Genomic DNA, 24901 nt, shown 5'->3' with positions numbered 1-24901 from the left:
CAGACACCTCAGGGGACTCAAGTGGAACAATAATGTCATCCGCATAAAGGCTGATGGTATGCCTTTCCCCTCCGAAAAAAATCCGCTGAGTCTGCCTGACCTTCTGGGCCAGCGGCTCCATATAGTGGGTAAACAGGAGTGGAGAGAGTGGACAGCCCTATTGCGTCTCCCTGGCTATCGAAAAGGGTTTGGACGTGTAGTCATTCACTCGGACAGTGGCCGAGTGGTGGCTATACCAGCTAAGCACCCACCTGCGGAAATGACAGCTGACCCTGAATCTCTCCAAGGTGGTCTCTAGGAAGGGCTAGTGTACCCTGTCGAATGCTTTTTCGGCATCGACAGATAATACTACTCGCTCCACAGTTTGGCAGTGCACCTTATCTAAGAGATGGAGCAGCCTCCTGGTGTTATCGCTGCATTGCCTCGTAACTACAAATCCGGCCTGTTCAGGTCCAATTAGCCCAGGCATTAGTGGGCCAAGCCCGGTCGCCAATATTTCAGTAAAGATCTTAAGGTTGATATTCAACAGGGAAATAGGCCTATATGAGGCACAAAGTCTTCCATCCTTCCCGGGCTTGGGCAAAACTACCACTGATGCCATCAGCATTGTAGGGGGCATCGCAGAGGTATCCCCGATCACATTGAATAGCCGTGTTAGTATTGGTGCTAGGACTGAGCAGAAAGTTTTATAAAAAATGGCTGCGAACCCGTCCGGGCCGGGTGATTTGAGGAGCTTCAGCCTGGCAATGGCTGAGATTACCTCCTCCATCCCGATTGGGCTATCTAACAGGGTAGCCTGATCCGGTGATAGGCGCGAGTTTGCTATGTCCTGAAAATCTACTGAGAGATTTTGCTCCAGTATCTGCTGTGCAGAGTAAAGGTTGGTGTAAAAATCCCTGAAGGCACGAGAAATATCCTCCTCTCTGGAAAGTTCTGAGCCCCCCTCGTCTATGATCAATGGGACAGCTGCTGCCTGTTGCTACGCACGGAGCCAATGCGCTAGCATTCAGCCGCATCTGTCTCCTCCCGTATAGAACAAGTGTTTAAGCCTGAGGGCCGCGTATTCAGCTCGATCCAGGTCTAAGCTAGCAAGTTGAGCCTGTGCGTTTATCAATTGCCTCCATACCCTCGGGGCACCTGTACTTTTGTGGATCCCCTCTAATTCAGAGACCTGTTGTGAGAGTTCCTCCCGTTTCTCTTTGCTAACCCTGTTATCCGCGGCAGATATAGCTAATAAGTTGCCTCTGGCCACCAATTTGAGTGCCTCCCACAAGGACACAATGGATGTCTCGGGGATGTCATTCTCGACTAATTAATCCTGTAGCGTCTTAGTGAGGCAGGCGACCACTTCAGGTCAGTAGAGGAGCGTGTCTCTAAGTCTCCACGATAAGTATGGGCAAGGGGTAGGGGAAGACAGCAGGGTCATGGTCAAGGCCATGTGGCAGACAGCGCCTGAGGCTCGATAGCCAAGTCCTGTATGGATGAGAGGAGAGACTGAGACCCCATGAAATAGTCTATTCGGACATAGGTACCCCGGGAGTGTGAGTAAAAGGTGTAGTCCTTTGAATGGGGGTGAAGGTGGCGCCACATGTCGACCAGCCCCATGTCGAGTAGCCACTGCCGCGTGCTGTCAGAGAGGGCGGCAGATTGGTCCTGCCACTGGGCGAAACGGGCCCACTGACCATCAAACACAATATTCAAATCTCCCCTCAGGAGTACCTGCCGAACGGTCCCACTGACCATCAAACCCACCTATTGCACAGCGACACACATAGGCTACGATCCAAGGCCTTTCCTCAGCAATACTTCTCATTCCTCCCAACTAAAAAGGCCAGAGTTGTTATTCTCATTTCCCGCTTGATACTTGATAGCGGCATATCTGAGGTAGGACTTGATCGGTCGGAAAGATTTACGCTTGAGTAGGGTGGAGGCCGCCAGGTCTTGGTATAGGGTAGGCTTCGATCCTTCATAGGTGAGATCTGTGTGTCACCTGGCCTCTCTGAGAATCTGCTCTTTTTTCTGGAAAACATGTACGTATGTTAGGATATCCGCTGGAGGGGCCAGGGGTGCTCTCCTGGGGCCCACCCTGTGTGTGCAATCCAGCTTAATGGGGAACTTGGGAGTCTTCCCTAGAATGAAGCAGAAGAGACCGGCCACCAGCGCCTCGATATTACCTTCCTTCTCGCCCTGAGCCATGCCACATATATGGATATTGTTCTGGAGCGACCGGTTTTCTAGGTCCTCTGTGTGGGCCTGGAGGTTCAGGTTCTGTTCCTGTAGTTTGAGGACCGCTTGCTTGAGGTGCTCAGTTTCTTCGTCCCGGCCTGCTTCCTGCTCTTCCATCGAGTTGATTTGTTCTCCCAAACAGTCCACATCTCGACATAGCTCCCTCATGTCCGCAGAGAGCTCTCGCTTCATGTTGGATAAATCCTCGGGGAGCGAAGAGAACAGTGACTCAATGAAGGATCGGCTCACCGGGCCCTCTTTTGCCTCGCCATTCCCGCCTTCGTCCAAGTGCTTCACCACTGGCAGCACCTCCGCTTGCTTAGTCGCTGGCTTGAGGAGCAAATCTTTAACTGACCTATCTTTCTTGCCCTTGGAGGATGCCATTTCAAGGTCGCTGTAGGGCCTTTTGTGCAGGTGTCGGCCCAGATCCGTGAACTTCAGGGACCTCCACGCCGAATCCGAGCTGCCAGGGCCCGAGGGCTGCACCAGTTTCCCAGGGCCTTTGTGGCCGATTTTTATTGCTCCCTCTGGGGCCCACCAGCCAGTGACTCAAACTGGGAATCTGCACGGACCAGGTAGTATAGCCGGTCTCAAGTGAGCTGAGCGCAGGCTTCCGCTCCCGTATTTGCTGGTCACTTTGGAGGGGGGGCACCCTCCAGGCCTGCCGGGCTGGGTTCCACGTGGCTCGCACGCATCGGGCCTGTGCCCTCGCCCTTCTGCTTGGGCCACTGCAGGTGCTTCTAAAAGCGCTTTCTGGCGCGGGCTTGAAGTGACGGTGGCAACCCCCCTGTACGACTCCTGGGGGTCAGTGAGGGGCCCGCTGTGCCTTATGGAGAGAGTCTGTTTAGGCCATGTGCTGCCGCAGGGGCCCCCTTTTGTCGTGCACTGCTGTCTGTTCTCCCTCATGGGCGGTGCTTCAGTGTATGCCCGACTAGGTCAACCAGGTCTCCGGCCCTGACCAACGCGCACCATTGAGGCTCACCTGCTCTGCCTCCATTGCCCATCTGTGCCAGTGTTGCTGAGGCACGTAGTCCAATGGCGGGCATCGTCCCGCAATGGCGGCCCCCCTTCTTGCCTCTCTAGTGGGCCCCGAGTAGGACCGCTACTGCTGTGTGATGGTGTCCGCACCGGCCAGCGGACCCATCCGGCCCACCCTTAGCTGGAAGCCAATGTCCAAACCACCCGCGGTGCTCCCTCGCCGGGGGAGGGGTCTAGCCAGGCTGTCTGAGCCAGGGCCTTGCGTGATTCTGGCCTCCCGGCCCCTGTCCCGCAGTCCCAGGCTAGTGTCCGCTATGCCGCCCTTGGCAACACGGATCAGCAGCTGACGTTATGTGACCGCGGTGATCCCTCTTTACCAGCTCTGAAGGACCGTCAGTGGCCTGAGTGGGGCTCTGAGTTGGGTGCCTGCCATTGCAGCCTCCACCAGTTTTTGGGCGCGGATTCCACTGCTCTGTTAACGGCTTGTTTCTGGCACTCCCGGCGCTACCAGCTCACTGCCGCCTCCCAAGGTACACCGCCGCTCTCCCTCCACAGCTCGGTTGGGATCTGGTGCTCCTACGGCCGCTGGAAGTGCGATGTAGAGCCCGGCTGGAGCGGAGAGGTTGCGTCCTATCGAGACGCCATCTTGGCCACGCCCCGAGTTCTGTGTTTTGCATAATAAATTGTCATAGCTTTAATTTGTGTTGAAATAGTTAGTCCAAAGGATCATTACTTTTTTTTTTATCTCTGAGAAGGCTATGCATGCTCACACGATTGATGCAGCAAAGGTTTAGGTAGATTTATTGGAGGAATTTCAGAGAAATCCCGAATTTGTTTTTCTTTTTGCTACAGTAAAATCTATTGAACGGAATGACGTGAGGTTACCTCTTTGTTCATCTTGGGTTTAAATGTTAATCTACTCTAAAATTAAATAAACTTTTACAAACGTCTTGTCAGTTGCACCGTGAACAGGTTCATGAATCCAAATTTAAATCTTATCTCAGAATCTGATTGTTTCAGAAAATCTCCAGAAGCCATTACGCGGTTCCCAAACCTTGTTTTGCAAAAGTTGTTCATTTAAGCGGAACCTAGCCTCGAGTGGACAAAGACGCATTCCAAAGGTTCGGAAAATTAATTTTCCTGTGTTTGTGACTCAGCAGAATCTGGTTTGTAAACCGCTATGCAAATTAAAAACATCCTTTTACACTTAGGATGCTAAAATACCAGTCCTGAGGTACTGGAAATGTAGAAATCCACAAAAATGTGTACAGAAACCCATCTGGACACTAAGGCAGTGCTGTCTGCCCGATACAAGCCAAACTGCAGCACAATGTTCATCAGAAAGAAAACTGGCAAAGCAACAAGCCTTTCCCAGCAGGCACTGGGATCAGGACTACAGTACTGAGTAGTGACATGGCCCCTGGCCAGCAGGTGCAGGTGGCACGCTACTGGGCAAAGGGCACGGAGAGGCCTCTTCAGGGACAACACTACTTGAAATACGGATCTAAGGATGAAGTACTACTGTAGCAACTCCATGTAAAGAAATATTGTTGCAGTCACTCTCACAAATAATAAATATCCTGATACATATTCATTACTAGTGTGCTAAGACATAAAGAACACATACAGAACCACACAGCATCTCACTCACCAAGGAACAGACGTGGACAAGAGCTATTATTTTCTGCTTTGATGATGTCACTGGTGATATTTGATTTTGCCTGTTATGTCATCAATGTAAGTTTTGGCGTCATCTGGACTAAAAGAACAAAGCCTGTTGCAACAACTTTCTAGCACGGACATGAACTGCAGTTAGAAAACTGCAATTACACTTTCAAAAATGCAGGTCGCCCCACAATCGATGTATTTCCATTGGAAGCAAACAGATGTCAATAAAGGAATGTTCATGGCTTTAGTGGTGTCATCAAGGATATCAGTGGGACTGTGATTCATGTCACCAGTAATGACATTCATGATGTCATTCGTGACATCTTGTGTACTTTCACAAGCAGTACCTTGCATGGAAGTTATGGATGGATTATTCAACATAACTGTCAAATTTCAATGGTTTTTAGGTTTTAGATAATAACCATAATGTCCCGTTAACTAAGCTGTTTAAAGGAATTTAAATGTTTTGTATTGTTTTTATGTGTATACTACCAGTAGTAAACCACCATGTTCCCTAACATACATTGGGGCATATTTACTAGAAACTGGCAGAGCCCGGTGTTATACCAAAATATGTAACGCCCCGCTCGGTCAGTTTCAAAACACGGGGATGCGCCATATTTACAAAAAGCGGCGCACCCCTCCGTTTCCCCTAGCGCTGGCACTAAAAAAGTTGCCTAGCGCCAGCGTAGGCACCCTTGCACCATGTTGCAAGGCTGCCTGCGCTACAGGGGTGGTTGTTTCTGTGCAGGAAGGAGCACCTTCCTGCACAGAAACAATCTTTACAGGCGATTTACTGTTTCAGTGTGTGCTGCAGAATGCAGAATGCAGCACACATGGAAGGAAAGAGCAAAATACGAGGAGAAATGAAACATTCCCCCTCGTATCGCCTACTTAAGACCATGGTATTCTCTGGTGATATTTTTGGCGCTGCCCCATACCTTGTAAATATGGGGAAGCATAAAAAATCAATGGGTGTTGCTAAGTGATTAGGGGCTTTATTTACAAGGTGGCGCTAAGCCATGTTAAGTGGCTTAACGCCACCTTGCTAAATAAGGCGAAGAACTAAAGGCCACCAGAACATCGGAAAAAGTGACGTTCTCGTGGCGTTACCTACTTGCCTAAATAAGGCGAAGAACTAAAGGCCACCAGAACATCGGAAAAAGTGACGTTCTGGTGGCGTTACCTACTTGTAAATATGCCCCTCTGTTTTTCAGTGCATTATTTGGATTTTGTTTTGGTATATTTGAACAAGTGCCTGGAATTTGCCTCTATGTCCTCCTTCAGTGCCTGCTGAGCAAAACCTCTGGTCATGATCAGGAGACTCTGGTGCGGGGTATGGTCTGGTATAGTCTCTGACAGTTCTCCGGCTCCCTACGAGCAAGGCACAGCTCACAGGTAAGCCCAGTCTTTGGCTGTGCCTGGTGATGACATCAAATGTGAGACCCTGAACAGTGTGTTGGGAGAGAGGTATGATTGCACGTCTCCATAACAAGCAGGCCACCAGTGTTTATGTTTTGGATTGTAACTGCAATTTGTTTTAGCTGAAGTTATTTAGGATAATTTGTATGTTATTGTATGATGTAAATAAGAAATAAACTTTCCCTTTAACAAAGGTGTTTTGTTACTGATTACAATAGGTTTTGCTATGATATGTTTTGGCCCAAATATCTACAGGAGACCTGAAGACTTACGACCTTAAATTAGCAGCATCACATGGCTTTTGCCCATGTCATTAGCCCAGTCCTCCTCCACCCAGAAGTCACTCAGTTTCCTTGCACCACAGCTTGCTAGGCACAGCCTTTGGTCATGCCATGTGGGTTATACTCACAGGGAGTGCACTTCCACCTTACCCTGCAGCCAGTCTCCTTGCCGCCCCAGTGTCATCCAGACTCTATTCCCATGCCGCCGAGGCATTGTGCCCTGTTCCCCTTCTTCACAGAGCCATCAGGTTACATGCTCTTTGGCTGAATGCAGCAGGCATTGCCTCCAGGAAAATGGCCATCAGCCACACCCAGCATCACTATCCTTGCCTCTGCAGTCTGACTTTCATCTTGCACAAGATATTTTGGGTGAAAGATGTGACCTTTGGCCGCACCTTGCACCCAATCTTCCTAGCATAGGAGCCGGCAGGGCATAGCTTTTGGCCATATCAAATTGGCTCGGAGCACAAGGAATGGTCTTCTACAAGGTCTACCAGTCTTATCCGGTGCTATAAATCCCAATGTATGCTTGGTCTTTAACAAGGCCTAGCCGGAATTGCACGCCATGTGTAGATCTGTTCAAAGAACTTCACATGGGTGCATGGTGGTGGTACTTTCTGCCATTCTCCCCACCACGTTGTACTGGTCCCAGAGTCCACAAGGCATGCATGCTCACCAGGACTAGTCATCTGTTTATGTTATAGAAAAACAGTTGTTGTAAAATAATTCATTGGTAAAGTGATGCAAGCTGTTACTAGCTGTCTCTGTAAAGTCAGCGGAAGGCTGCCAGCTCCACAGGGACATTTTGTAATCTAATGGCCCCTGTTGGAGCAGCCAGCAGCAGAAAATGCATTAGCACAAGCTTTTACTAGATGCCGAGATGCTCCTCTTGAATCAACAAGGATGCACTAAGAGAGGTCATTAATAGATGCTCAGCAGGGACATCTAGCAACTGCCTGTATTTCACTGGCTTTTTAACACACCTACGGTTTTAAAACTTCCATGAATTTGAGGTTGATAAAATGTGTCCCATTGATCTGAGCACTAATTAACATCTCTTATTAAGTTTTGAAAACAATTGTGTTTGTATGTTGTGCTATAGTAATGGTAAGGGTAGGGAAACAGCCTTATGCAAGTTTACCCCCCAACATTTTGCCCCCATTTTGACTACAAGGTACTAGCGTAATGTGCTCTGACCCTACAGTGTATGTCGAATTAGCTGTACCCAATTATAAATGGCTAGCTAACTTGTAAGTCCCTAGTAAATGGTACCCTGATACCCAGAGCAAGTAAGCTGGGAGGGTACCCCAGGGCTTGCAGCTGTGCCACCCTGGAGGTCCCCCAAGCAAAAGAAGTACCCTGGTCCACCAATGCAGACTGGTAGAGTAGGCGTGCATTGCTAGCCCGACTTTGCCATTGTGGCAAAGCCACCACTTCTCTTGGACATGTGTGTAAGTCACATCACTGGGACGCCTACATGCTCTTTATATGTCCTGACAGTAAAACATGCAAAGCAACTGTTTTTACCATGGAAAAGCTTGGTTGCCCAATTGGCCAGTACAGGGTTACACGCTGATACCTCAACTGTGCTAACCTCTGAATGCTGCATCCACCGTGGGCACTTCAAGGTATCAAACAACTCATTATATTAAACCTGACTTGTATCTCAAGTCGAAATTAATGTCGCTTGTTTCAGTGTGTAGCTTTAGCAAAGCTGGCACTTTGTTGCCTTTAAAACTCCTGTGCCCTCCCGGGCACACATGAAGCCTGCTCCACAAAACAGCTTTCTGCCCTCCTGGAAAGACGTGCTAATGACTCTCAGGAAGGGGAATACTGAGGGATTGCAGGCCAGGAAAGTTTCACCTTCCTCCTGCAGGATGCCATTTGGGTGTTAGCCCCTAAACACAGGCTTAAAAGGTGAAGCCGCATTTGAAGGCCAGGTGTGTAAAACTAGTGGGAGGGCTGCTCTATTGTTGATGTGGACAGGCTCATACAGGAAGCAGAGAGGGGAAATAAGTTGCCAAACCTATGTCGCCTGGGGTGTGTAGCCCTGAGGTAGCCACACTCTGCGGGCAGGCTAGGGAGATCCAAACACTGAGAGAGAGGTCTCGCCATCTTGGGAGAGGGTAGAATGGTGCATCCTTGGATAGCTAGATGGGTCACTCCATAGGAACTGGTCACCAGGTGGGAGGGAACCTGGTAGCACATTGGCTACCAACTGCATCCTGCCCTGAAAAGGGGGCACCAATTTCACCCAGACCTCAGATCCCGACCAACTTGAAAGAAGGACTGAAGAAGGAATACGGTGCTGCATCGAGGGACCAGCAAAGAGAGGCTGCACCGATGAGGATTACACCCGTTGGCTAACAAAGAGAGAAACGGTGCCTGCTGTGTCCTGCTCAAGGACAAGCCATCTTCAGAGCCTAGACAAGCCATGAGTACCCCAAAGGCTCGCTTACTGACCTCCTGTCCACACCACAGGGACACAAGAGCTGAAGTAGCCTGCTTGGGCCAGTTTTTAGTCTAAAGTCTTCAAGCCACTACGACTGCCATTGTGCAGCACAGAGGACCGAGACCCAGTATACAGAGTTGCACCTGAGTTTTCTGACCCCAAGAGTGCTGTCAGAGAGTTTCTGGGATCCTAGGAAGGTGAGCTGTCGACCCAGTAATTGGCCTGTGACTGTGGCGACTGGTAGTCCAGTGATGGCCGGACGTTGGCCAGACCAGAGAGGACTTTGTGGGACGTCAGCCCAGCAACCAAGAGCCTCTCAACATCTTTGTGGACTGATGAATCCCTGCAGGAAGAGCCTTGTCGACCCCACGCACCCACAGCATCCTCAGAGCATCTTCAGCATCCTTGATCCCTTGCATCAGGGCCACTGCATAGGAATCCATTGCAAAGCAGATAAAGCACCTGGAACTGCTGAAGGACTGCTTTTTTTGTGATGGTAACTGTTCTTGAGGACCCTGCTGGTCCCCCTGACTGGCTCCCAGCTTGAGTTGGTTGCCCCAAGTACTTCTAATTGACTGCATTAACACTCACCTAAATTTTCTTTGAAAAAGTTTCTAAGTGTCCAAGTTGTTGACTTTGCCAAGGCTTCCTTGCGGTTGAGTGAAATTGCTCTGATTTACTGAAGTCAGAGGAGCAGATGACTAGCAGAGCAGAGAGGCTGATGTACTCTGAATGACATTCACAGGTGTATGGATAGGGAAACAGCGTTTACAATGCTGTCATTACAACGCGCTACTATTACAACGCAATTGTTACAACAACCGAGTTGTTAGTACACAATGCATTTACATCGCAAGTCATTACAAAGACTTGCACTAGGGGGCGCTGAGGTATTGGAAATTAATTCCAATACCTTCCCTACTGTTGTGCAAACTGGAGTAGGAATAGTAATTAATACTATTCCTAAGTCCAGTGCGCCCCTTAGTGCAAGTCGTTGTAATGACTTGCGATGTAAATGCATTGCGTACTGACAACGCGGTCGTTGTAACGACCACGTTGTAAAAGCATGCGATGTAATACATTGCGATGTAATGAGCCATATTCGTATGAATACTATGTGGAACCTGCACAAAATGGAAGAGAAGGACCTAGAAGGGTTCCCATAAACAGATAAATAGGCAAGGAATCGAAATGAATCAATGATTAAACTGATCAATATTTCCATAATGACTTCTCAAAACCAGAAAATGGCAATCTGGAAAAAAGGGCCAACATGATAGGAATCCCTAAGTAAAATGTGAAGTCCACAAAGAATGTCATGTAAAAGTGGTGGTGAAGAGAATTTCCACACTCATATGCACCACAGATCTTTTGTTTCTTTGACCGGAGAAAAAGGCAAAGAAGTATATGTTAATGTGACACGACCTGTCAGCAGTGTTGTCTAAAATGCCATAAAGGAGTGCCTCAGATCCATCATAACTTATCATCAAGAGATTTTGAAGACCACTAAAATGTAAAATTAAGGATTTTTTTTTTAATTTCCATTAGCCAGAATGCAAGCTCTAAATTACCAAACCACTGAACCAACATAGGATTTTGCAGCTGTGAATGGTTGGGTCTGCGTCCTTGGATGAGACAGTGCATTATGGAAGGCAAAGTTCTGGCCCTAAAAATGTAGAGCTGTGGACCTTTGGCTCATACAATATAGGATCTGCAAATTTTCTAGTGGTGCCTGTTACAATATTGACACCCAGAATGTAAATCAATCGGAGGGTGGGGCTTGGCCAGATTTACAAATGCTGTGCTCTGGAGCTAGTATGATGCAACGCGACACAAAGTAGCTCCAGGGATTTACTTTCCAGGGCAGAGGTATTTTGTGCTACAAATGTGGCCTTTTTCACAGTTCCAGATCCACAGTGTATCGTTTTGCATGAAGGTGGAGTTTTGGGACAGAGCAAAAAAAATACAGTGATGGACTTTGACACAAAGCCTGATGTACTAAGGTAGCCTGCCTGCACTTCGTGTCAAAAATTAACACCACCTGGAAGCACACACTAACAAGGAGGGGTGGATTGATTTCCCACAGAAACCAATGCATTGCATGTGTGCTGCAGTGCACAAGCAACACCCATTGCATTTCACCCTTCTGTGGCTGCCTTTGTATAGGACATTGTACAGGTGCATTTGGTTTCAGTACAGAACACAATTGCCTCCTTGCCATGGTGCACGGCTATGCCTTGCACAAAGAAGCCTGTTTTTGTACAGTGGACAATAAGAGCAGCATGACAACCTTTGTAGAAATGGCTCCATGCTGTGTTTTCCCCTTCACGCATATCCTGAAATGTGAAACTAAAAATGTAGATGACCAACATAACTTAAGGTTCACATTGTAACAGTAGTGAGAGAATGGCTTCTCCCTTCACAAGTACTAGTCTGAGTTGATCAAATCTCACTCACAATTTTTCAGATGCATACTCATTGTGGATGAAGTGAATGAGGCTGACCTATAAAAAGTGAGACACAAAGACTGCCACTTCACATCAGAACATGTCCTAACCCGACAGAGTCCTTCACATAGCCTAACAGAGTGGGTGGGTTCTTCCAAATATGGCTACCCTCACAGAGCCATGGGGAGAACCGACTTAAAGGAACTCTGAGGGAATGGAAGCGCCTGAAAGAAGAGTTGTTTCAAAGAACGAAGGATGCCCTACAGCATCTGGGGCACAGGGTGAGAATACTGGTGACTGCAGACTTTGAGTTGTCCTAGTCCAAAGATCACAGGAGAGCCACTTATCCCACTGCCGGTGCCAGTGAAATTCTTAGTAAGCTAGAACAGTTACTCTCACATCGAGAAGTAGGAGGTCATAGATTTGTTTTCATATTGAACTGTAGCCCCAAAGCATGTCCTGCTGCTAGAAAACAACATGAAATTGCCAACAGAGAATATAAAACAGCTCTGGTGGAGGAAAGGCATGTCTACAGTAGTTTGTGGAAGGTATAAAAAGTATTCTTTGCTCAAAGAGTGCTAAAGAAGATAGTTCCAAGTTGTTAGAACTGGGGTCTCTAGTTGGCTGAGGTAGGTACCTTAGTTCAAATAGGGACCCTTGCTTCTAGTCAGGGAAAGGAGGGACACGCTCTCAGATAACCCCTGCTCACCCCCGGTAGCTTGGCACGAGCAGCCAGGCTTATCTCCAAGGCAATGTGTAAAGTATTTGCAACCACACTCCCAGTAACACAGTGATAACACCACAAATGGACACCACACGGTTTTTATAAAAATATCGGTATCTTTATCAACAGGAATACGATGAGACCAAACTATAGAAATCCAACATATGCGTATTCGTAATATTTTACTTTGCCGGTAATTAAGCCAACAATCACTTGTAGATTCTTGCGGTATTAATGAGCCATTCACGATGATCTAATGCAGTCCTAATGCAATGCTATGCAGTTTGCAATGTAGTAATAAGACAGTCCTTAATGCAAGTACTAATGGAGTTCGTAACGCAAGAATAACACAGTTCGTAATGCAAGAATAATGCAGTTCGTAATGCAAGAATCAGGCAGTTCGTTATGCAGGAATAATGTGGTTCGTAATGCAAGAATCAGGCAGTTCATAATGCAAGAATAATGTAGTTCGTAATGCAAGAATAATGTAGTTCGTAATGCAAGAATAAGGCAGTTCGTAATGCAAGAATAATGTCTAAGCCAATCTGCGCAGTCAACACGGGCCCCACTAGGGCCCAACCGCAGAGACAATGGTCGTAAGCTTAAAGAGGCGGCCCCAGTACTGCTGGGCAGGTATGGGCCGCTCGGGGACTCAGCGCGTCTAACGTGGTGCAGCGGGAGAGCGATTGGAGCACTCCTGTACTCATCCTGCACTACCTGGGGGTGCGCTGCCTCACTTTCTCTCTCTGCTCGGCAGACATCCTGCTGGGCGGCCCTGATGATGTTGCAGCTCTGTTGCTAGGCGACGCTGTAGTCGGACGGGTTACGGCACTGCCTTCTCCGTTGACGATCTTGGGCAGATTCCTCTTGGCGAACAACGATCATGATCCCTTTCACCTTGCAGCTTCCTTAGCTTCAAGAAATCCTTTAGCACATTGCAGTTCGGGCCGGTGGCGGCGATCCTCACTCACAGCCTCAGTTACGATGACGGCTCGAGCCACAAACAGCAATGCAGCAGCGTGGACGATGTTTCACTCTGCGGGAGCAATGCGGTCACGGGGCACCTCGTAAACAGCACCACAGACCACACAGCACTCTCAGGCGTGCAAAACCACACGCACCAAGCGTCGCTGAGACACGGTTGAAAACTTTGATGTTCCTGAGTTTCCACAACAGGGGACCAGCTCTCCTCGGGCCCTTGGAGACAAGTTACTTCAGGACACAGCACACAGCAAAGTCCTCTCAAGCAGGGGGGGACACAGCACACAGCAAAGTCCATTGTCCTCTCCTAAGTCAAATCAGCAAACTGCAGGCCAGCCCCAGAACACACAGCAAGGGCAGTCCTTCTCTTCAGTCTCTTCAGCTGTGTGTCAGAGGTTCCTCTTGATCACAAAGTAGTTTCAATCCTTTTTCAGTCGGGATTTCAGTCTTGAGTTCAGGGGTTTCAGCTCTCACATTTATACCCCTAAATGCCTTTGAAGTCTTTGTGTACAGAGTGCTCTGCAACAGTGCTTAATTTGTAAAATCGGAAGTCCAGGTGCTCAAATTTTTGTAAGAGGCCACACCCACTCCCTCTGGCTCCACCCACTTCCTTCACTGGCTCCACTCACTTACTCTATTGGCTCCACCCACATCCTGACCTCAACTTGCACGCTGAAAAACAACGTTTAACACCCTATCTGAATTCTCACATTGGTAATATGATGGTTGACTTGAAATATGATGATTTTTTATTAAAATATCCTTTCCAAGGAGCTCAAAAGCCAAGGCAAAACCGCGAAAAAGACTGGATGACATGACTTTCGATCTCTTCTCTCTTTGGCTGTCTCTGCATGCACGTCTCATCAATTTCTGACTGTCTCACTGTCCGTATGTGCCTATCTCTTTATCTTTCCATGACGGTCTCAGCCCATGGGACATCTTCCCTTTCTGTCTGCCTCATTGTCTATTCTTCTCTGTCTATCTTTTTATGACTGTCTGTCCTTGCAACCTCTTCCCTTTCAGACTGTCTCTGCGTGCACATCTTGTCCCTTTCTGTCTGTTTCACTGCCCCTCTGTGCCTATCTGTTTATCTTTCTATGACTGTCTCTGCTCGTCGTACCTCTTCCCTATCTGGTTGTCTTACTGTCTGTCCCTCCGTGTCTATCTTTTTATGACTGTCTGTCCTTGCAACCTCTTCCCTTTCAGACTGTCTCTGCGTGCACATCTTGTCCCTTTCTGTCTGTGTCATTGTCCCTCTGTCTTTATCTTTCTATGACTGTCTCTGCTCTTCCCTTTCTGTCTGTCTTACTCTCTGCCCTATGTGTCTTATCTTTTTATGATTGCCTGTCCATGCCACCTCTTCCCTTTGTGACTGTCTCTGCGCGCACAGCTTGTCCCTTTCTGTCTGTCTCACTGCCCGTCCCTCTGTCTATCTTTTTATGACTGACTGTCTCTGCGTGCACATCTTGCCTGTCTCACTGGCAGTCCCTCTGCCTCTGTCTCTGCCTGTGAGTGGGCTGTCCCACCCTGCCTGCTTGTTTTATAAGACGTGTAAACGACAAACAAAACGCCTTTGCCTCAATTATTTTCTTGACGGAGTTTCCCAAAAATACTCATGCGAGACGTAAAAACCCCTCCCTTGGTGGCTGCAAGCGAGTTGTGACTGGAACCAGTCCCCTGGGGCTTGGGGCCCAGATGGGGGTTGCGCCGGCACGCAGGGAGTGGGGGCTGACCACAGGTGCGAGTGAATGCAGACGAAAGACAGCATCACAGCTTTGCTAGGAGTGGGACTGTCTACTTGTCCGTCTCACGAGTACCACGTTACTCAGACTGTGCCACTGCCAACTTCTCGTCCACAGTACTGTGTGTTGTGCAACTTAAACCAGTCCAGGTGTGAGGTAAATATTTATATCAAAAATAAAACGTGCAGCAATGCTTGTAGACCCGGCCCTGATAATTAAGTGCCGGTGCTAAGCACCGGAAAGCACCGGCACAAATTAAGCACTGCTCTGCACCCGGCACAAACCAGACCTGGGTGTCTTCCTGCCAGTGCACACCTTCTTTCTTTGATAGTGGAGGTCTGGGCTTCAGACACTCCGCAGGAGGTGGAGCCATTCTTTTGTGGCAGCAGCACAGGCCTCTTCGCATCAAAGGGGCTACTCCTCCCACTGCACCAAATGCAGGCCAGCGCTGTGCTGTCTCACCTACTCCTCCCTGGTGTAAGGACACTCCCCAGACCCTGTCACATCCAAACCCAGATAGTCAATACACAACCAGGCAGAGGCACACAGGATGGTTAAAGACAAAAAAACAGCCACTTCTAAAAGTGTGGTTCCTAAACACACAATTTAAAAACCATCTTCACAAAAAGATGTGTTATTAAATTCTGAGTTCAGACACACTAAATTCCATCTCTCCATCTTATGCCTATGGGAAGATATGCTGAAAACATGTGACCCAGCATTCCCCATTCTGTCCTATGGGCAAGATGGCCTTGCAACAGTGATAAACGAATTTGGCAGGATTTCACTGTCAGGACATGCTACACACCTCAGTACATGTCCTTCCTTTCACATACACTGCACCCTGCCCAGGGGGGTACATTGGGCCTGCTATAGGGCTGTCTGATTTGCATAAAAAGGGAAGGGTAAGACCTGGTAAGTGGGTGCACTTGTCAGGACAACAAGCCAGTTAACAAACTGCGCGCAGGCACTGCAGTGGCAGGCCTGAGATCTCTCTTTAGGGCTACTTGTGTGGGTGGCACAATTAGTGCTGCAGGCCCACTAACAGCATTTGCATTACCAGCCCTGGCACACATAGTGCACTTTACTAGGTTCTTTACTAGTAAGGCAAACATACCAATTATGGACAACCAATTATCATAGCTCTATATATAGACAGCATATGCACTTTAGCACTGATCAGCAGTAGTAAAGTGCCCTGAGTCCTAAAACCAACAAAAACAGGTCAGAAACAATACAGGAGGAAGGCAAAAAGTTCAGGGATGACCCTGCAAAAAGGGCCATGTCCAACACAAGTCATAGTGGCAAGGGAGGAGAAATTGTATTCTCCATACTGTAAGCATTTCCGATGATGAGAACAACAAAAACATCGGGAGTGGAGGGGTGGCAAGCTTAAATAGTTCTATATCTGCATAGTTGTGGTACAGTAAAATCCCAATTAATGGTACAGTGGCCCATAATTATTGCCTCCAAGATTCAATGCTGGGCAATGGGACGCCAAAGCAATATGACCAACTGCCTGAGATATGGGTACAGCTCAAGCACAGCCACTGAGTAGAGGCGTCCAGCAATACTGGGCCCTGGATGGATTTTATAGTGGGAGAAGCAAAATAAATGATCTGAATCATCCTCACTAGCCAAGCAGACTCAAGATAACTAGCAGCTTAAAGCACCGTTTGTAGCACATCCATTAGCACCAAGACAGCCTTAATCCCAGCCACTGATGATAACATCCTCCTGGACCTGTCAGCCGCCTTAAACCAGTCTCCCATCACATCTTGATCAACAGAAACCACCACATGGGAATACAGGGAGATGCCCTCAAATGGAACACCTCATACCTCACCTAAAGAAAACAGAGAATCCGTCTCCCACCATTCACCTCAGAACCCAAGAAGATCAGTTGTGGCGTCCCCCAAGGATCATCCCTCAGCCCCACCCTCTTCAAAATGTACATGACCCCCCTGGCCGATAATCGTCAGATCCCACATATTCAGCATCTTGTCTTATGCTGACAACATCCTCCTCTCGCTGTCAGAAGACCCCTCCACCACCAGAGCCAACTTCCACAGATGTATAATGAACGTCGCCTACTGGATGAAGGACAAAGGCTCAAGCTGAACACGGACAAGACGGAAGTCCTCATCTTTGGAAACAACACCTCACCATGGAACGACGCATGGTGACCTGCTGAACACAGCCCATCGTCCGCCCGATAGACCATGCCTACAACTTTGGCATCCTCTTGGACCGCAAGCTATCTATCAAGAACCAGGTAAACGCAGCCTCATCTGCCTGCTTCTACCCCCCATGCATGCTCCGCAAGATTTTCAGGTGGTTCCCAGTCAACACCAGAAGGACCTCGTGACCTACAGGCTGGACTATGGGAAAACACACTATCCAGGAATCAGTGCACGCCTCTTGAAAAGACTACAGACGATACAAAACTCAGCTGCTAGACTCATCCTCGACCTCCCCAGCCCCCTCGTCACACTGCCCCTCAAGAAGCTACACTGGTTCCCGATCCAGAAAAGATGCCAGTTCAGCCTCACGCATACAAAGCCCTGCACAACGAAGGAACACCATACATCAACAAACGCATGACCTTCCACCAACCAACCAGATACCTCTTCCTCACAGACACCCCCTTGATCCGCCAAAGCAATAGCGGAGGACACTCCATCTCACACCTGGTGACCAAAGCTTGGAACGAGCTCCCCCTGCACCTCAGGACCGCCCCATCGCTCTGGGTATTCAGGAAAGGACTCAAGACCTGGCTATTCAAATTAACAAACACCACAAAACAGTAACTACTTCAGCGTCATGAGACCCTCACAGGTCTATAAATCGCTGAATGATTAATTGATTGATAGCAGGAGACAGGAAACCCGGAAGAACTATTGTGTTTTTTTTACACCACAGGAAGGGGAGAGGCTCTTCATTAGTTAAAATAATAAATCTATACATAGCGTTATAAAATGTTTCAAAGGAACGAGGTTCTTAAGGCTGGGGCAGGAGTGCCTGTCTCTGAAACGAGGAGCAACAATAAGTGCTATGACCAAGTAAAGGGACAAGGGGGTAATGCAGATTAGCAAGAGCCTTCCAGCTGTCAGTAGCAACCACAAAAGGAGGAAGCACAAATTTCCCAGCTTTTAGATGAACAATTTAATGTGGGTTGATTAATGAAGGGGAGCTGGTGTGGCTTAACGGCTAGAGCGTCCGACTTTGAAGCTGGGGAAGCAGGTTCAAGTGGGGAGAGGCTGGAACATCCCGTGATTCTGGGCAAATCACGTAGGGGCAGATTCACAAGAAAGTGACACATCTGTAGAGATGCATCACTTTCCCTGCGCCAACATGCCAAATCCTTGCGTCACCACGGCGCACCATGGCGCAAGGATTGACAGATGTGTTAAAAATTCTGACACATCTGTTGACGGAAAAGTCACGCATTGCTAGAGTCGTGTCGCAAGCACGACGCAACTCCAGCAATGCTCAGGGGCGCCCTATGCCTAACATGCTGCGTCAATTCTTACGCCTGCTTCAAACTGGCGCAGGGTTTTGATGCAGCATGGATGTAAAAGTGACTCAGAGAAATCTTGTAGATTTCACTGCGTCACATTTACGGGGCTTCCTGCGACGGAACGCCCACCCTACATACATTAAACCTGAGGCAGGTTTAATGTGGCACAGGGCTTCACAACGTGACACACCTCCCTAGATGTGTCACATTGTAAATGGGCCACAACTTTTACGCTGACGCTGCGTCACAAAAGTGATGCAGCGACGGTGCAAAAGTGACGCAAGGGGCTTGTAAATCTTCCCCTTAATACCTAGAAATGAATGTGTCCGTTTGCAATGCAACCGGTGCTCATGTAAAGCGCTCTGATAGCTTCGGGTCGAGTTCGCGCTATTTAAAAAAACATACTGCAAAAAAAAACCCATGCAATGAATGGATAGATACGATTACTGTCGCACTATATGCGTTTCTCGTCCTTCAATAGGCTGTAGTCCAGCTCTCTGAACTAAAACAAGGCTTAAGCTACATCGTTTTTTTAAATACGTCTAGATAAAAATATTTGATGAACTTAATGAAATTCATAGTAGGCTTTAGTGTGTAGTTAGTACGCACGTTTTTCGGTTTAGTTTTTCATCTCTGGTCTTTCCTAAGAAGCAGACTGATGACTAGTACTGCTCTCTGGACGGCAGAGGGCACTCTGGCCTAAGATCTCAATTTACTGACTCAATTCACTATGTGGACCAGCAGGGAAGCTTTGTCCTGGATTCATGCACATGGATGGAGCCACGTTGAGAACCAGTGATGATGGAGCAGCAGGTAGTGTAGGACAACAAGAAGGATATAAGCACAGATCACTGGAACCCAGCTGAGTAACAACAGGGAGGGAGAGGAAAGATTCTACAGGCGGCATTGAGTCGTGCCTAGTCAAGCCGAAGCCAAGTTATTATCCTAAGGTTATTTTATAGGTCTGTGACATGTGGCGATCCACACATTGCTGAAGAAAAACCCACGTAAACAGAACATTTATACTCGCTCATAGGCGCTGGGAAAGGAGTGGGCGCGCTTGCCTCTTGATTCAGCCGCGCGATGCTTTTCCTGGTCTCTGCATTTTCACCTGTGGAACAAAAAGAGAGAGAGGGTCTCAGTGCCTCGGTGCAGTGACTGCGGAAACACCTGACCTTTGTTATGACATGTTACTGAGATCCTTTCTATATCAGCGCTAGCTATGATAATTCAGAGCTTTGCATCTGTATGCTGTTGGAGTGCGCGCGCCTTCACTTCCTGGTCATAGGCCAGTGATTGTTTGTGTTACAGCTTCGGTCGTGTGGTTTGGTTAATATGCGGGTTCCGTGCATAGATTTGGTTGTGGTGTTCTATAACGGTTGATGTTGGTTGTGTTGTTCTATAACGGTTGATGTTGGCTGTGTGTGGCCCGAAGTCTTTACCAATTCGGGCGCATGCCATCTGGGTGGAGTGTTCAGTGCCCTCCCTGGCTCGCAATTATGCGACTGATGCAACTGACTTAGAGTGTGACGACTTGCACGGATCCACGGTATCCAATGAAACAGAGGAGGAGTCGGGGTGTGTGTGTTTAGATGTTGGAGGGACGCGCTATTTGAGTTGTGGAGTGATGTATTGTATAGTACATAACTAAATGACATACGAACCAATAATATACTATCACCCTATAACAAAAGTATTGTTATAATATGAATATATGTAAATAACATTTTAGTAACTTTAAAATATATGCAAGCGATCATGCACAAATAAATACATGTAGGGGGTGAGTGACCTCAAAAGCAGAACAAGCATTGGCAAAACCAAAAGGTCTAGTATTGGCCGTCAGCCTTCTGTCACGTTTTGTTTTGTCATTTATTTTTGTAAAAGTCTATTGTTTGGGAATACACGGGCCCTCATCAATGTCTGTGTCCCCTTCTGTAGAAACCTGGACATTAGGAAGCACCAGGAGGCGTACAGAATACCACAAACCCACACAAGCCAGATTGTGGTCTTATGCCTGGCTAAGTTCTTAATGGCAATGTGGATAAGACACGTGAAGCATGTATAGATTAGCTTCTATTTTTGCTTTTATTGTGGACCCCACTTTTCTTATGCTGCTATCTTGCTGCACTGCTGACAGTTTCTTGCTGGAGCTTTCTGTGGAGGAGTTATCATTAGAGGGCATCCTCTCATTTGCATTGGGACTTAGTGCCATGCACATGGGGGAATCACTTTGCCTCTGCGCCCCTGCCGTATTATGGATGCAGGCGCAGAGGCAAACATGCCTTTGGGAGGCGAACAAAGTCCGTATTTCACTTGAATGTGCTGCCTCCAGGGCAGCACGAGTTTGTAGCTGCCCTGGGGGCAATGTATTCACCCTAATAGGGTGCACTTTCCCTGTTTTAAGGTGCACGGTGGTGCAAATAGGGAAAATGCACCCTTGTGGTAATACAGACCCAGCCAGGTATGCTTTGAAATAGCAACAGTTAAAAATGCAAAGCACTCCAAAAGGAATTTCCATCAGTATTGGAAGGTGGTATCTGATAGAGCTGGAATGTGAATCAGAAGCGCGCTGCTATCACATCAGACTCGAGTCCCGCTATCACACCAGGCTCTAAACACAAAGGATGCACCAAAATAACTATAAAGTAAAAACAAAAACCCTGGCACGGAAGTGAATTCCTTGTGTGTGGATGTGCATCTTGTGAGAGAGCAAAATGCAGTCACTCAAAGTGACGCTAATTGGAAGCTGAAGTGGGCTGTCTCACTGCCCGTGCTATATGCCGTAGTGGGCAGAAGCAAAATGTGACTGACACAACAGACCAATGGAGGAAGAGAGGTGGCTGAAATCCCTTATATGTAAGTATATTGTACATATTTTAGTAAAACTAAAATGGCTAACACCAGAGCTAAAATATGAAAGACATACAACAGTCCACTATTCCCTCCCCTGGTGACATACACGAGTCTCACATGCAACAGCCCACTATTCCCTCTCCTGGTGATATACACGAGTCTCACATACAACAGTCCACTATTCCCTCTCCTGGTGATATACACGAGTCTCACATGCAACAGCCCAGTATTCCCTCTCCTGGTGATACACACAAGTCTCACATGCAACAGTCCACTATTCCCTCTCCTGGTGACATACACGAGTCTCACATGCAACAGTCCACTATTCCCTCTCCTGGTGACATACACGAGTCTCACATGCACCAGCCCAGTATTCCCTCTCCTGGTGATATACACGAGTCTCACATGCAACAGCCCAGTATTCCCTCTCCTGGTGACATACACGAGTCTCACATGCAACAGCCCAGTATTCCCTCTCCTGGTGATATACACGAGTCTCACAACAGTCCACTATTCCCTCTCCTGGTGATATACACAAGTCTCACATACAACAGTCCACTATTCCCTCTCCTGGTGACAGATACGAGTCTTGCATGCAACAGTCCACTATTCCCTCTCCTGGTGACATACACAAGTCTCACATACAACAGTCCACTATTCCCTCTCTGGTGACATACACGAGTCTCACATGCAACAGCCCACTATTCCCTCTCCTGGTGACATACGCGAGTCTCACATGCAACAGCTCACTATTCCCTCTCCTGGTGACATACACAAGTCTCACATGCAACAGTCCACTATTCCCTCTCCTGGTGACATACACGAGTCTCACATGCAACAGGCCAACTATTCCCTCTCCTGGTGACATACGCGAGTCTCACATGCAACAGCTCACTATTCCCTCTCCTGGTGACATACACGAGTCTCGCATACAACAGTCCACTATTCCCTCTCCTGGTGATACACACGAGTCTCACATGCAACAGTCCACTATTCCCTCTCCTGGTGACATACACGAGTCTCACATGCAACAGCCCACTATTCCCTCTCCTGGTGACATACGCGAGTCTCACATGCAACAGCTCACTATTCCCTCTCCTGGTGACATACACAAGTCTCACATGCAACAGTCCACTATTCCCTCTCCTGGTGACATACACGAGTTTCACATGCAACAGCCCACTATTCCCTCTTCTGGTGACATACACGAGTCTCACATGCAACAGTCCACTATTCCCTCTCCTGGTGACATACACGAGTCTCACATGCAACAGTCCACTATTCCCTCTCCTGGTGACATACACGAGTCTCACATGCAACAGTCCACTGTTCCCTCTCCTGGTGACATACACGAGTCTCACATGCAATAGTCCACTATTCCCTCTCCTGTTGAAAGTTACGAGTCTCCAAGCAATTTTAGATTGCCAATTTTGGCCGCGAGCTATTCTGTGGTGAAGGATCAGACTACAGATCCCCCTTAATTCTATTTCTTTTCGCAATAGCTATGTTTTTGGGCTGAGCACGTGCCTTGTCATGGTTCACTCGCACTGTGTACAGCATAACATAATGGAAAGTAACAACAATCCAAAAATACAACACACACAGAGTACAATATAGTCAATCCACCACCATCACTCGCATAAAAAGGCAGCAGCTCAGTAACAGGCATGTATAAACATACCAGTTGTAAGCTCCTCTCTGGAGCAAGTGAGAGAAAATGCCAAGCCAGTGCTGGAAATAGAAACCCATACATTGGGGGGGGGGGGGGGTGGTTGTAGAAAAGTCGTGGGGTCATGAGGGGTGGTTCATCAGTCCACGACAGATAGGCGATGCCTTATAGTTACAAATGTACTCTAAATGAAATTGGCAACAAGGGCAAATAGGAAAAGAAAGCTGTTCCGACTAACTTGAATGATCTGAAACAAACTGCATAACTTAAAGCATTTTCAGCAAAGGGTTAAGGCACTTGCTTCATGCGATATTACCAGCAAGATAACAATGGTGATAATGCAGTCGCTGGAGAGATCAGTGTGCACTGTCTGTCATTGGTCTAAATCATCATAACATAGCTCCGAGGGTTAATATAGCTGTTGCAGAGAATAGCACGGAAGTGTAAGTCACAAATGTGCATTTTATGAGTTGCATGTTAATGTTTTTGTTGCAGAGACCCATGGGCTATTTTGTGCCAAAAAGATACAGCTGCACCGTGGGCCATAAAAGCAATTATTATCAGTTTACTTGCACAGTCAGGCACACATAATTTGCCTACCTACAAAATGCACCTAGACCTACATAAAAACACTTTAGTAATCGTAAGGTGTATAGTAAGCATTATACAGACGCCAATAAAATACAATGCATATATTATACAGATAAAGAGCTTGAGAAAAGTAAAATCACGTTCAAAGCTCTGATTATCTCGAAGTAGCTTGTAAAGTAACACTGCAGTGTGTATCTTTCTGTCCTTTGATGGGGTGCTGGGTGTGAAGGGCAGGTGTGAGGTTCCAGTTGTTTTTGTGTCCCAACTCCCAGCCATGATACTGATTGAGCACAAAAGGAACAAGGGGCTGCTAGGCCTCTGAGTCTTAAGGACTCTGGAGATTACTATTGTGACCTACAAGAACGCCATGACAAAATACCACCAATGCATCAGAACCACTAAGAGGACTTTCATCCACAACAAAATCCTCATCCACTCCAGGAACTCCAAGGAACTATTCAGTGTCATCCTGGAATTCACCAAACCCCACAGCGAAGCCACGGACATCACCCCCTCCCAGGACCTCTGCAACAAGCTTGGATCCTACTTCCAACTGAAGATCAAAAACCTCTACGGCAACTTCAACAACCTTACACCTAACTCAGCAGCCACCCTGCCCTCCGGCAATGCCAACCAGCCCACTATCTCCTCCTGGACCCCGGTCACCACCGAAGAGACTATATCAACCATGAGAGGCATCCACTCAGGAGCTCCCACTGACCCCTGCCCACCACACATCTACCACAGAGCTGCCACCGCCATCTTTACCCAAACTACAACGCATCATCAACACCACCTTCAAGACCGGCACCTTCCCTGATGACTGGAAACGTGCAGAAGTCAGGCCCCTGCTCAAGAAGCCCTCAGCAGACCCCCACGGACCTCAAGAACCACAGGCCCATCTCGCTCCTCCCCTTCGCGGCAAAAATCACTGAGAAAACCGTCAACGCAGAACTAGCAAGGTTCATCAAAAATAACACCATCCTTGATCCCTCTCAATCCGGATTCCGCAGAAGCCACAGCACCGAGACCGCCCTACACGCCGCCACAGACTACATCCGCGCCCTCCTCGACCAAGGCCACACCGCGGCTTTGATACTGCTAGACCTATTGGCAGCCTTCAACACCTTCTCCCACCACACTCTCACAGTCAGATTACACAACACAGGCATACAAGGAACCAGTGCTTAATTTGAGCCGGAGCTTTAATTGGTTTCCGGTGCTCAGCACCGGCACCTAATTGTCAACACCACAATTAGGGCAGTCTGCCACAAGGTGGCGCTGCTCATGTAATTTAGAGATGAGCAGTATAACAGTTGTTTAGGAAAACAATATACTTTAAAG

The 24901-nt window shown here is 47.8% G+C and overlaps 1 protein-coding gene across 1 annotated transcript in view; it reads right to left on the bottom strand.

The window, feature by feature from the left end:
• The window catches only part of LOC146857923 (voltage-gated delayed rectifier potassium channel KCNH8-like), a 1483167-nt gene that overhangs the window by 18403 nt on the left and 1439863 nt on the right, over nt 1-24901 (bottom strand). The window contains exon 14 of the mRNA XM_085648652.1: nt 19506-19552. Within this exon, the coding sequence (XP_085504778.1) occupies nt 19506-19552 (47 nt within the window). The remainder of the gene's footprint in view (nt 1-19505; nt 19553-24901) is intronic.

This window comes from Triturus cristatus, chromosome 3_2 (assembly GCF_964204655.1).
Source record: "Triturus cristatus chromosome 3_2, aTriCri1.1, whole genome shotgun sequence".
NCBI classification, from domain to species: domain Eukaryota; kingdom Metazoa; phylum Chordata; class Amphibia; order Caudata; family Salamandridae; genus Triturus; species Triturus cristatus.
The sequence above is the reverse complement of the archived record's forward strand: the minus strand, read 5'-3'. Positions and strand labels throughout refer to the sequence as shown.